The sequence below is a fragment of the Myotis davidii genome, unplaced genomic scaffold (genome assembly GCF_000327345.1).
Source record: "Myotis davidii unplaced genomic scaffold, ASM32734v1 scaffold69, whole genome shotgun sequence".
Taxonomy (NCBI): Eukaryota; Metazoa; Chordata; class Mammalia; order Chiroptera; family Vespertilionidae; genus Myotis; species Myotis davidii.
Window position 1 is genome coordinate 3,172,589 of NW_006300363.1, and position 14,128 is coordinate 3,186,716.

Here is a 14,128-nt window from a genome sequence, read left to right on the forward strand (position 1 = left end):
ACGGTTGCGGGCTCGATCCCCAGTGGGGGGCGTGCAGGAGGCAGCCGGTCCATGATGCTCTCTCATCATCACTGATGTTTCTATCTCTCTCTCCCTTCCTCTCTAAAATCAATAAAATATATATATATTTTTAAAAAATAATAATGCTTCCTTCACAAGATGGTTGTGAGGGTCAAATGTGAGAAGGCATAGACATGCTCTTCACAATCTGATAAGCTTCATACAAATATTAAATGAAGACAGAATGGAGAAGACTACCACAAGTGGAGAGAGCATCTTTTAGGGTGCTGTACCCTGAGTTCTAGCACTGGGGACAAGGCTCAGACTCTCAAGTTCTCTTCCAACTTTGAGATTCCCTGATGGTGACAGGCCCGTGGGAAGAAGTACTTGTGGTGCCTGTCTGTTCCCTGGATTTCTGCTTCTCAGTTTGTATCTCTGTGTAGGTCCAAAGGCGCACCCATACCTAAAGTTTCCATCCTTTGCCCAGCCACCTGGGGGAGCCCCAACACCCAGAGAAAGGAGAGAGCAGTCTGTCAGGCCAATGCCCTCTAGTGGTCAGTACTAGCACTGCATCTAGCCGTCCAAGGGACCAGGAGGTGAGATGGTCTTGAGGACGGTGATAGAGGCCAAGGTAGAATCTGGACTGAACTGCGCCCCCAAACCCTAGAATCTATTGCTGTCTTGATCCCTTTTCCAACACACACATTCTCTGTGGTGGGTGGAGGGAATTGTGAAAGGAAGAGGACAGGACCATAGCGAGGAAGGGCTGACACAGCTCTGCAGGCACAGCCATCCTGACATAGCCCCCCTTGGGGGACCGGGGGGCCCTCCTCACCTGGTGGACAACTTCAGAGCAATACCCTACATGGACTCAGACGACTCCCTTCTGTCACACCCCTCCTAAAAAGAGGACAGATTGGTAATCTCCCTAGGTGAGACCCTGTGTAAGCAACCCTCACGTGGCTGGTGACGGTGGAGAGGGGAAAAACCTGGGGACATGACCCCAGGAGAGGAGCGGGAACAGCCGCGTGGGAGGAGGTTCTAAATTATCCATCAGCACAGGCCTGTCAGTGGGCCTATACATAAATGCATGGGAAAAACAGGTGGGGGCAGAGGGGAGAGAGATGGGACCAGGGTATAAAAAGGGTCCGCAAGGGACCCATTCCAGGATCCTAGGACCCAGCTCCCAAGCCGCTCAGGGACCTGTGGACAACTCACCTGGCTGTAATGGCTGCAGGTAGGCACCCTGAAAATTCTCCCGGGCTTGCTGTGTACTGGGGGGGCAATACGGGAGCCCTATAGGTGGATGGGGCACTGACCCTGGGCTTTGGGGATTCTAAAAGAGAGCATGAGACATCCATGTCCAGACATTTGGCCAAGTTTAAAATGTTCTCAGTCCCTGGGGGTGGGGGCGGGGGGCGGTGGAGGAGAAAGGAAGGCCCCTGGGTGCAGGGAGAGGCCTGGCTGGAGACAGGCTCCCTGCTCTCTGGGACCCCACCCTCGGCCTCCATGTCTCTCTAGGCCCCCGGACCTCCCTGCTCCTGGCTTTTGCCCTCCTCTGCCTGCCCTGGCCCCAGGAGGTGGCTGCCTTCCCCACCATGTCCTTGTCCAGCATGTTTGCCAACGCTGTGCTCCGCGCCCAGCACCTGCACCAACTGGCTGCTGACACCTACAAAGACTTTGTAAGCAACCCGGGAAGCCGGGCGGTGGGGCGGTGGCAGGAAGGGCTGAATTCCCCACTCCCCCCACCCTGCCCAGCATAAGGGGAGAAAACGGACGAGTTCAGGGTGGTTTTATCCAAGTGAAGATGCTGTCAACTGGGAGCGAGGGGGGGGGGAGGGATTTCGAGAAAGCGATGGTGAGACCCGTGCACCGGCTCAGACCTGGGCGAACATTCCCTCTCCCAGGAGCGCTCCTACATCCCAGAGGGACAGAGATACTCAATCCAGAACGCCCAGGCTGCCTACTGCTTCTCGGAGACCATCCCGGCCCCCACGGGCAAGGAGGAGGCCCGGCAGAAATCCGTGAGTGGCCTCCATAGCCCAGCTTGGGAGCAGGGCCGCCCCCCCCCTCCCCCGCCTGGGCCCTGGGCTGCCTTCTCCTCAAGGTGGCGGAGGTGGCGGAGGGCGGTGGGACGGTGGGGGAGGCCGGCAGAAGCCAGCGCTGGCGGGGCTGCCAGGTGCCCAACATCCACCCTCTCCCCGCAGGACTCGGAGCTGCTCCGCTTCTCGCTTCTCCTCATCCAGTCGTGGCTCGGGCCCATGCAGGCCCTCAGCAGGGCCTTCACCAGTGGCCTGCTGTTGGGCATCTCCAACGGCATCTATGAGAAGCTGAAGGACCTGGAGGAGGGCATCCAAGCCCTGATGCGGGTGGGGATGGTGTTGTTGGTCCCGTCCCCCGTCCCCCGCCGGGGCCTGCTCGCCCTTCCCTGGGCCTAGAGCCCCAGCTGGCTTAGCTGAGGGGTTGGGGACTTTCGTGGGCTGGAGAAGAGAGAGACTGCCGCTCTCTTTGCAGCAGCCCAGCCTTGACCCAGGAGAAACCCTCCTCCTCATTTCCCCTTTGGGTCGCTCCCCGTCCTCCTCTAAGCCCCGGAGGGGAGGGAGGAATATCGAGGGAGAGGGAGGCGCAGCTGGCAAGGCAAGGGCTGAGTTTCTCCTTCCCTTTTGCAGGAGCTGGAAGATGGCAGCTCGCATTCGGGGCTGATCCTCACGCAAACCTACGACAGGTTTGACACAAACTTGCGTAGTGGTGACACCGTGCTCAAGAACTACGGGCTGCTCTCCTGCTTCAAGAAGGACCTGCACAAGGTTGAGACGTACCTGCGGTTCACAAAGTGTCGCCGCTTCATGGAAAGCGGCTGTGCCTTCTAGCTGCTGGCCATCTCTGTGACCCTCCCCAGTGCCTCCCCTGACCCTGGAAAGGGCCCCTCCAGTGCCCACCATCCTTTCCTAATAAAATACATTTGCATCATAATGTCTGAGTAGAAGTCATTCTATTGTGAAGAGGGTGGGGGATTCGAACAGGGCAAGTGGCAGGTTGGGAGGACAACCTGCAGGAACCCTGGGGGGTTCCAAATTGTTTCTCTGTTACTAACGTTGTGGCCCCACCCCATAACAAAGAAACAGAATTTCCGGAGGATGAGGCCCAGAAATCAGGATTTTAAAAATATTCCCAGGTGGTTCTAATGTGCAGCCAAGGTTGAGAACCACTGCTCTATAGCATCCCTTGCAGATGGTGTTGACTTGTGAGGCACTAGCGTGAAGGGAATCGCTAGCTCACGAGGCAACTCATTCCACTAAATCTCTGCTCTCAGAGAAGTATCTCTTTCAGTGATTCTCAACCTTCTGGCCCTTTAAATACAGTTCCTCATGTTGTGACCCAACCATAAAATTATTTTCGTTGCCACTTCATAACTGTAATGTTGCTACTGTTATGAATCGTAATGTAAATATCTGATATGCAGGATGGTCTTAGGCGACCCCTGGGAAAGGGCTGTTCGACCGCCAAAGGGGTCTCGACCCACAGGTTGAGAACCGCTGTCTTACATTGAGCTGAAATCCATCTCTCTGCAAGGAGCCTCATTTGGCCTTAGAATTGTTGGAAATCTCACAGTCTTTAGAAGTTGTCATTAGCACAGATATATAATTATGTCTCGCCTTGAATAAGTGTTTTAAAGAAAATGTGAGCCATCTTAAGAAGTACAGTAAGCCCTCAATTTTGTGGATCTTGATTTAACAGACTTCGAATTTAACGGACAAAATTTCCGGTCTATATGTCTTATGTGAAGATTAACACCCTGTTCATTATAAAATGCTTTTAACCAAGGCTTGCTTAAACTTTAATTAACAGGTTATTGTTTTTGTTATTAAGTCACTGTCATTTTTAACAAATTTTAGCGAATAGGCCATATGTTGGGGAAAAAACGCTGTAGTAATTTGGCCAACAGAAAGAAATGTTTTACAGAACTACAACTATAGTCTACATATTAAATCCAAGTCACTTATAAACAATGTTTGATGGATGATTTGCACGTGATCACACTGCATCACGTGTGGTACTTGGTTCTGTTGTCACCTGGTGTGACTTTCTGCTGCAGTTTTAATGCGTGCTGGCAGGTGTTCTGAGAAGTGCTAGGCCCCACCTCAGCCATGTGCATTTGCTCACTCAAGGTGACTGGTGAATATGCATGCATTTACTAGACTTGTTTCTTTATTTATTTTTCAAATCAGAATTTAAGCATTTCTAAAAATATTTTTATTGACTTCAGAGAAGAAGGGAGAGAGAGAGAGAAACATCAGGATGACAGAGAATCATTGATCGGCTGTCTCCTGCAAGAGGAAGGAGACCTATTTAGCATAAATTTAAACTTATAGTAATACATATAGACTTTTCTGTAATTTCACTTTAATTACATAAAGATGTCTGCATAAGTAAAAGCAGGTAAACTAATTTGTCAGTTTTTTAACATACCCATTCGGAAAACCACCTTTTATTATATAATGGACTTTTGGCTTTAACGGACACCCCCTCTCCTGAATTGGTCCGGTATATTGAGGTTTTACTGTTTTTAATGAATGAATGTGGCAGGAGAGGAACACTAATAGTAAGAGGATTCTAAAGTGTCATGGTAGCAATCGACTGCAGGGGGCGCCACACTCCAGAGAGTATCCGCTCAATTCCTTCCGGGTAAAGCTGAATCAACTCCACCCCTGCTGGCTGAGAATTTTAAAGAGGTTAATTGATTTTGTAAAAATTTTAGAATTTAAAAAGACCTTAAAAGCCATCTACCCTAAACTCTATGATTAAAAAAAAAACAATGTTATTCTGCCGTTCAGGTCTTCAATTTGGCAGTGAATGGCAACCTCCACTGCAAGTTATAAACGCCTGGGATGTTTTCTAAACAACTTGGGTGGTAGCCTCCACTCCCTGCGATTCTGATTTGATTGGTCTGGTGAGGGATCCAGGCAAGAGTTTGTTGTTTGGGTTGGGTTTTGTTTATTTGTTTTGTTAATCCTCACTTGTGGGTATTTTGTTTTGTTTTTTTAATGTTTTTTTTCCCTAAATATATTTTTATTGATTTCAAAGAGGAAGGGAGAGGGAGAGAAAGATAGAAACATCAATGATGAGAATCATTGATCGGCTGCCTCCTGCACACCCCGCACTGGGGATGCAGCCTGCAAGCCGGCGTGTGCCCTGACTGGGAATCGAATCGTGACCTCCTGGTTCATATAGGTCGATGCTCAGCCATGTGGCTGTTTTTTTCCATTGCTTTTCAAAGAGAGTGGAAGAGAGGGAGGGGGGCTTGATGTGAGAGAGACAGATTGACTTGGTTGCCTCTCATGCACCCCGATTGCCCAGGTAAGTGCCTTTGACCGGGAATGGAACCGGGGACCCTTCAGTCACCAAGCCAACGCTCTATCCACTGAGCCAAACCAGCTAGGACACCATTGCTGTTTTTATCTCTCTCCCTCTCCCTTCCTCTCTGAAATCAATGAAGATATATTTTTTAAATAAATAAAATGGTGCCCTGACTGGTTTGGCTCAGTGTATAGAGCGGAACTTTTGAAAATTCTCAGAGAGGATGAGCGACAGTGGACAGAGGCCTTGGGCAGCCTGGCCTGGCAAAGGTTGGAGCGGAGACCGTGGAGCCTGCCCTGCAGCCAAGGCGCCGGGTCTCCTTTAACCGCGGTGGGTGCAGGGACGCGGCCAGCGTTGGTATCGGCGCGGTTGGGGGCGTGGAAACTGGACGCGCCCGCAGCGACAGCCGCCGCTTTCTCCTCGGGCTCCTGGGAGATTTCAGGGGTTCAAGGAGGCCTTGGCCACGGCCTGTCCGGTAAGTCCCTGCCGGCGGCGGCGCCAGGGCTTTCGTCTCCCCGCAGGGACCTTGGGTTCCTGCCCCGGGCACTGGCTGCGAGGGGACGGTCCGAGCCCATCCTCTCCGCCCGGTCTGGAGGGCACGCTGGGTCAGGGCACCTCCTGCGGGGAGGCCCGAGGGGAGAGGTGGTTTCCAACTTACTGGCCTTCTGGCTGGTTGAGAGCCCGGGAGGCTGGGTGGTGGCCTGTTGGTCCCCACTTGGTTATGAGGAGCCCATGAGAAATGAGGTGCATTTCTGAGACATTTCTCTCTTCGGCCTGATATTTGGGAGCAAAGGGCAGTGGTAATGGAAGGACGAGGCCCAGACAGGATCACCTTCTTTAATCTGGGGGACTGGTGAGGCATACAGCAAGGATCGAGGGTCCTCTCTGGCTGAACACAGACTGAAATTCCTAGTGACTACAGTGAAGTTGGAGAGTGCAGCTTGTGAATGGATGGATACAAGGGGCATGGGGCCCACAGCATGCTTTATGGGACTGCCTAACACAGAGGGTGTCTCTTCCTTTCTCCTCTACCCCCTTTCCTCCCTTAGAAAACCCAGTAATAGAGGTCACCTTCAACCAACAGCTGTTCTGCTTAACAGTCATGTGCGTTGCATGTCTCTGCTTGAACAGCAAACTGGCTTTCCTCTTTGTTCTTCTCTGTCTGCCTATAGGGCGATTTCCTCCTCTCTATGTTGCAGGGCAGATAGTTAAAATACAGTGCAATGCTGAATACGCCTATTCCAAGGGCGGCAATAAGAATGATGACGATGGAGCTGATGTCTTCATTCAGTTCTGCCCAAGCACAGAAGACAGAGAATTGGAAGGGTTCAAGGGCAAGGAGGGTCACCCTGCCCCAGCCCGCCAAGCCCAGTTCTCGGTCTCCTCCTCCCCAGCCCACTGAAATATTTCTTCTTTCCATGTTTGAATAAGACTCCCACCCCCTGGGGGACTCCCATCCTGGGCCTAGCAGCAGGGGAGCCATGGTCACCTTGAACAATGAGAGCAATGTCTTTGCTGACAGAGCCCAGCTGGTTAGTGGCCGTGCAGCAGTAGGTTCCAGTGTGGTTCTGGGTTGCCTTCTGTGGCATTTGAAAGTTGAAGATCACTCCATTCCAGGTACATACCAACGATGGAGTTGGGTTTCCCTTTGGGACACAGGCAAGCTTCTGTTCCATGCCTTCCAGCCATGTTTGGTTGCCAGGGCAACCAGATTCCTCTAACCGAGGCTTGTCTGGGGGAAAAAGAGTTCCAGAAGAAACAGAGTTCAGTGTGCACCTTCCCTCACTAGTCATGCTCACCTCTCCCTCTAATCCAAATGCTGCCTCCCCTCCACCCAAGAGGAGGACCGTCCGCTCCCTGCTTTGAGCCTCTCTCCTTTTCTTCCGTCCCTACTGCCAAGGAGTCTGACTGAGGTGCAGCACCAGGCATTTTCACGGACTGTGACTAAATGATCTGACTGCTCCATTAATGGTGGCTCTGGGGCCCCTGCTTCTTAGTGAGTGAGAACGTGGGTAGTGGTGAACCAGAGATGAGCATTTTCTATTTTTCAAAGCACAGATTTTTAGGTGGAAATTTCCTTTCTCAGCATAAACTCTTAACTATTACTTCCTGGGTTCTCTGTCATTGGCCCCCCCACACCCACACACCTGATTACTGTAACTGCGTTCTCTCTCCTGTTCCCAGTTCCCTCACGTTTCTCCCCACTCACTTTGCTGGGGGTAAGGTCAGCATGGAGAGCTTTAACTTAATTTTTTCTCTTGATTGTTTAATGAGAAAAAAATGTGGGAACTCGAATAATGAAGCCGCTGGCCAAGATCTCTGGAAAAGGGACAGTAATATTCCTTGCTTTGAAAAGAAAGATAGGGCCGGTACTCACATAAGACATGGAGCTGGGCTGTGGTGGTTTTGATCAACCGTTGACCCTGAACCTCCAAAGAGGCCTCACAGGAGAAATTTCGGCCATCATCTTCCTCCCTGGCGGTAAGTAAAAGCCAGGCAGGCTCCCCAGGGGCAGGGAGGTCGGGGGCTCCCTGTAGTCGAAGAGTAGGGCTGGGTGATGTTAACACATGCCCTGCACAGGTCACGTTAATATCTGTCCCTGCCCGGGGGTATAGTTCTTCTATCTCCAGGACGGGTGGAGGGAAGCCTATAAGGAAAAAGACAACCACGCATCTTTCTCCAACGGGTGGCGCCTTGGGCACTCTCACGGCTGCTGGCGTCCCTCGCGTAGACAGACAGCAAGGGGAAGGCTGTGGGGACTCATTGCTCTGCGCTGAATGGCAGGAGCAACAAGGTGCTTTAGGAATTTGAGAGCTTTTCCTACAACAAATTGGCGTGCCCACCTTTGGCTACGTCCCTTGGCAAGGATAGCAAGATGTCTTTTCATCTTACAGATTTCCTCCTCACTCAGATGACTGTTTCTAGAAAGGAGTTCAAGCATTTGAGTAGCATGGCCTAAACCCGTGGTCGGCAAACTGCAGCTCGTGAGCCACATGCGGCTCTTTGGCCCCTTGAGTGTGGCTCTTCCTAAGCCTTAGGAGAACCCTAATTAAGTTAATAACAATGTACCTACCTATATAGTTTAAGTTTAAAAAATTTGGCTCTCAAAAGAAATTTCAATCGTCGTACTGTTGATATTTGGCTCTGTTGACTAATGTTTGCCAACACTGGCCTAAGCAAACAGGATGAAGGCTGGAAAAAGCTCCTGTCTTGATGCATGTTTCCAATCTGCCTGCACTGATCAGAAAATCCCCAAGGCTTTATTGCAGGCATTTTCAGGGGCAGAGAACCCTTACGGGGAAGGGAAGAAGCCAGTAACTTACTATAGACATGCACTAGCTCTCTTGTTTTCTGTTCCATCGGACCCAGAGATACAAGGCAGGACAGCTCCTGATCACCAGTCTCCATGGCCCGAACAGTGGCATTGGCCCATGCGGTGTCTCCCTCCCAGGAGAGGAAGGGGCTCAGCTCCTGGTCCCCCAAGAAGATCTGGAACATTAACTCTTTGGCTGGGAACACTCTCGCCATCCCACAGCTCACAGTCTCTGCTGTCTCAACCTCCATAAGTGGGGAGACCCAGATTTGGGGACGCTGAGAAAATTCTGCCAAGAAATGAGGAAAAGGAAAGAAAGGAGGAAACCCATGGTAAATCATGTCACATAGGACCCCACGATGTAGGAAGGGAGGAGGGCAACAAGCTCTCTGTCCCCCAGGGGGAGTTTAAAGCCCAAGATGAGGTGAAGCTCAGCTACCCTCACACCCTCATCCTAAACCCTGTGGGAACTTAGTCCTCAAGGCCAAGGTAAGATGAGGACAATGAGCCTCAGGATTCCCTCCACACCTGAGCTCCAACTCACCAAAAATCTGGAGCAGCTTGCTGGCTGAGCTGGAGTGAAAGAGCCCACCACCATGTGACCTCAGGTCCAGTTCTGCATGGCAGGAGAAATTGCACCTGTGGTCCTCCCTTTGTGCTTTGGCAATGATGGTGACCTCAGCTCTCTGGGAGGCCACAGCCAAACTCATAAAGGTCTTTCTATGTAGTTCTTGGTTACCCTGGAGAAGGGTCAGGGTGAGGTTCTCCAGGGGTGCTACCCTGGGCACATGGCACTTCACTGTAAAGACTTCGTCCAAGGCCACCCACGCAGGCAGCAACTCCAGGATCACCTGCTCCGGTGGCTCTTTTAAGACAAAAATGCAGGTTTGATGAGAGAAGGCTACTCACCTCTCCAGAAAGAAGTGGTATAGGACAGGCAGCCTGTGCTAGAAGGTGACTGCCACCATTAAACCATCTGATCAACAGTGTCAGACGGGACAAGTTAGCCTTTGGCTCTTCTTCTGCCCATGAAAGGTGGCTACAGCCATAACCAAGAACTGGGATGCAGAGGGGTACCTTGCTTTGATGGTTGCTGCCATTCGGAGAGCTTTTATGTCTTACCAGAGTGCTTCAGAGGTGTGAGCAGCTTCTGAGGAGCTCCTTAGCATCACACAAAAACTGCACCCAAGTTAACCATGCTCTTACCCCCACAGTGAGCACACTTATTCTTAAAGCCATATCTTTGCCAATACTATCTGCCCACCTGAAAGACCCTTCTCGCCACCTCCATCTCTTCCAATCCTAACTAGTCTGCAGGAGTGAAGCTCAAGAGTCTCCTCTCCCATGAACACTTCTCCAACCCAGCCCACAAAGACACTCCATCCCCAATCCCTATTTACTCTAAGGATTTGTGGCAAATAATTCAGCACTCATTTTATACTTTTTTGATTATTTGTAAGTGAGCATTATTAGCATATTCCCTTGTATTTGAATGTATTCTCCAACACAGATGTCTGCACGCACTCTATGGTATGCTCCTAATTTAAAAGCCTACACCAAAGGTAAGTAGAAGTAATTGGCTCTATAATTCCTACAATATGATGGTTATTAAGAGCCCTAACTCTCTCCTCTGAAAGAAATCTCTGTCCAATGTTTCCCTAAAGAAGGCAGGCACGTTCCCCCATTCTCTTCTAGCCCAGCCCTCAGCCCCACTCACGATACACAGTGATGCCCAGGCTTCTGTCCTTCTGGATCCCTGCGCAAGAGAAGAAGCACTGCAGAATGGAATTCCTGGTCACGTCTTCCAGGAGAAACTCCTTCCACTGAGGCCCTCTGCCCACCTGGCTTTTCTTGAAGAAGGTCTCGATTCCGCTGGGTCCTGGGTCTGGACAGTTAGTGCTGCAGTTGACCACTAGGGATTCTCCAAACTTTACCAGCGCCTGGTCTGGCCAAACAGAGACCTCAAATAGCCCTTCGGTGGCCCCTGAAATGATCAATCATATATGCCAAGGACTTTGGTGAAGACCATAAGACCCTCACAAACTAGTTATCTAGTTACAGAGAATAGGAAACCTACCCTGAATGAAAAAGTACGGGGACTAGACAAAAAGACCCTTAATGAACAAGTAAGGACCCTGATTCCACCATCATTCCCTCCACTCATCATCTTTCTTGGGCTCTGATTTCCCCATTAGTGTCACTGTGGAAACTGTGGAGTTGCTAAAAAATTATGCTCAGGAAGCCACTCTCTTCCTAAATTTCCGGAAATCTTTGAAGCTCTCAGGATTGGCTGCTGAGGACCCAACTGGCTGCTGGGGTTATTAGTCCCCTAAAAAAGAGCTTTGTTTTATCTCAAAGCAGTGTTTCTCTCAAACCATATGGCCTAACAATGACCGTCACCAGAATCACCTGGAATGCTTGTAAAACTACAAATTCTAGCTCCACCTCAGACTGAATGGTTAAAAACTCGTGAAGGTGGCACCTGGAAATGTGCAGGTGAACAAAACAAGCGCTCCTGGCGATCCTAATGCACACGAAGTTAGGAGGACCACGAGTTTCTAAATGTGACTCCCAGGGTCACTCATTTTCCTCTTCTCCAAGTGAGACTGTTCCATTTTGCTCTGGTGCTAAAGCAACAGATGTTTTTGAATGCTTAAGTCTGTTAGGGAAATCTCAGGCGCAATGAGAAAGGTCTCGCTCAGGTAAATTTTAGATGCCTGATGAAAGCTTCCCTGCAGTCCCCTTTACCTACTTCATCTCCCAAATACCAGTCCCCTCTGGGAATAGGCACTCCCGTGGCAATGTTACCCACTAAGGCTCAGTTCCTTTCTAACCATTCAGAGAACTCACTCCTAATAACTGAGCTATGGACACTATCCTATCAAAGTCCTATTGTGGCTCTTCATGACACAAAGGGTGGCAACAAGGAAGTAAAACTATTTTTTTTAAGAGCAGAAAAGTAGGACAGTTATCCCAATACAGTCAGAGACACCTAGATTCTGTGTCCTAGTAATGCAAGGAATTGATATTTCTCCCAAGAGTCCAGGGGGCAATAATACTAGAGTGTTTCCCTGTTCAGGACTTCCTGTCCTTTTCCTCATTGACCATCCACCTGTGTCCTGACACATACTAGCTAAAGAAACTTTTCCAAATAGCCTCACCTGGGAAAGAGATCAAAGCCAGCAGGGCCCAGACACCAAAGAGTAGCATTTCCATCCTTATGGGAAAGGCCGACAGCTGGAGAGAACGAAAAGAACAATGCTGGAGAAAGTGACCAAAAAAAAAAAAAAGATACAGAAAATTATTTCTTTGGTATTTTTTAAAGCCAGCTCCTTTCCTGAAACCTTACATAGTTTGGAGAAACTGCAGCAAGAGTGTCAGTGGTGTGGGTGATATGAAAAGAACATCTTGCTTGTATTTTGGGTTGGTTTATGCAAAAAGATGCAGAAAAATAATAGGGAATATTAGATTAAGTGGAAGTCTTGTATAAGCGTGTATCGCACTTGTCTGTTTACATGTTTGCTTCTATTTGAGTCAACAGAAGAAGGCTGTTAGCATGAAACATGAAAAACAAGGTTTAGAGGAATAAAATCTGATGGTGTTTATCTAGCACTGTCCTGCAGACAGTGACCCTGGATCTAGAAAATGGTCACTGGAGTCCCAGCCTCTGATGTAAGGGAGACATGTTTCATCAGGCCTCTTTCTTCATGATCACTATGAAACACCCCTCAAGATAATCCGTCTTTCCTGATCTGCTTCCATGTTCACCAATGGATTACTTCTTGGGCTGAGTTAAATGTAGAGTGTCCACTTCTCTCTTTTTTTAAAAAATATATTTTATTGATTTTTTTTACAGAGAGGAAAGGAGAGAGATAGTCAGAAACATCGATGAGAGAGAAACATCGATCAGCCGCCTCCTGCACACCCCCCACCGGGGATGTGCCCGCAACCAAGGTACGTGCCCCTGACCGGAATCGAACCCGGGACCCCTCAGTCCGCAGGCCGACGCTCTATCCACTGAGCCAAACCGGTCCCGGCTCCACTTCTCTTTTCTCCACCAAACCATAAGTGTTTTCCTTCAACACCTCATTCAAGCTTTTTTCTCCAGAGAAAGGTTTCTTGACAGACCCTGTCCAACTTCACAACCCCTCACTTATTCACATTATCTGTGCCTCACTTTATGTAAAGCATGAGTCCTACAGCTCATGGATATTAAAAAGTCTAGATAGAAGACATTTAGGGAGTATGGTTTTCATTGGAAATGGGTTTTGTGCTTGCATATTGGTTTTACTTAGAAGTGTATGTTACAGATCAATCAAAATAGCAGTGTTTTAAGTATTTTTTACATCTCACGTACGATTTAGAAAATATCCATTGTTCATATTGAAGGGCACAAGAAAACGGCCTTCCCACTGTTTCAAGGGCACGCATAATGCATAACATTATTTAGCGGTATGATTCTTTTCATGTCAGTCACATTAACTCATACACTGCAGCACGCCAATTAACGTTTTTATTATTTTTTTATTGTGGGCACTATTAGAAGCCTGATGAACTTTCTAATTCCTTGTCACAATGTGTTCTCTTCATAACACCTACTCCGAACTGGGCGTTCACTGCTGACCTACAGGCACGTTCTCAGTCACATCCTGTCTAGTGATTTCTAACACTGGGAAAATGTATACGGTGCTCCCGACACCGGACTGAGTGCTTTGCTTGAATCACCCCCACTTTTACAGGTGAGACGGGGGCTAAGAGGAGTAAAATAACTTATTCCAAATCACACAACTAATTAAGAGGTTCAGGCAGGATTCAAACCCAGGCAACGGTCTGAGGACTTTGCCGCTTCTAGATATTCTGTGAGTCCGTATTATCTGTGCTTGGATGGGGCCACAGCATCACAAACAACTCTGAATGGAGGGTCATCTAAGAGCGCCCTGCACCCTCCCCTTTACCTCTGAGGCCTCTCAGTATGTCCACCCCTCTCCCCGGACCGCAGGCCTGTGAGAGCAGGGCATGTGTGTGTGAGTGCGTGTGCGTGTGCGTGTCACTGATGGATCCCACGCATCCAGAATGGTCATAGGAGTTAAACAACCAGGAACAAACGAACCAGCCAACCCACCGGTGAGGATATTTACAAATACTTGTGGGAGGACCCGCGCCCACCATTTGGCTGCACAGAGCAGAAGGCCAGCTCTTGCTCCGAAGGAGTTTCCTCTCTAGAGTGGCTCTCACGCTTGTAGCCCCGCAGACCGTAAAGGCTTTTAAAGGGAATGGCATTTAAAACATTAAAAAATGTATATGTGGGGGGAAAAAGACAAGTGTTCCTTAAGGTTTCCAGCCCACGAACGTGTGAGGAGGCGAAGCTGGCCCTGAGGCCAGATCTCTATAGGTTCCGCGAAGAGACACCGGCATAAACCCGAGCAAACAGAACCCAGCCTAGATCCTCACTGAGGG

The 14,128-nt window shown here is 49.4% G+C and overlaps 2 protein-coding genes across 2 annotated transcripts; one reads left to right on the forward strand and one right to left on the reverse strand.

Annotated features, from left to right (window-relative positions):
• The first annotated feature begins 1,227 nt into the window (after positions 1-1,227).
• On the forward strand, positions 1,228-2,953 carry LOC102761658 (somatotropin-like). Its single transcript, XM_006776747.2, has 5 exons — positions 1,228-1,237; positions 1,453-1,682; positions 1,908-2,024; positions 2,208-2,369; positions 2,670-2,953. The coding sequence occupies exons 1-5, from the start codon at positions 1,228-1,230 to the stop codon at positions 2,868-2,870; spliced, it is 720 nt and encodes a 239-aa protein (XP_006776810.1). The 3' UTR covers positions 2,871-2,953.
• A 3,256-nt stretch (positions 2,954-6,209) lies between these two features.
• LOC102761941 (intercellular adhesion molecule 5-like) lies at positions 6,210-11,887 on the reverse strand. Its single transcript, XM_006776748.2, has 7 exons — positions 11,833-11,887; positions 10,389-10,655; positions 9,216-9,536; positions 8,682-8,960; positions 7,736-8,005; positions 6,848-7,090; positions 6,210-6,651 (listed from the first exon to the last, which is right to left on the reverse strand). The coding sequence occupies exons 1-7, from the start codon at positions 11,885-11,887 to the stop codon at positions 6,452-6,454; spliced, it is 1,635 nt and encodes a 544-aa protein (XP_006776811.1). The 3' UTR covers positions 6,210-6,451.
• Positions 11,888-14,128: the final 2,241 nt, after the last annotated feature.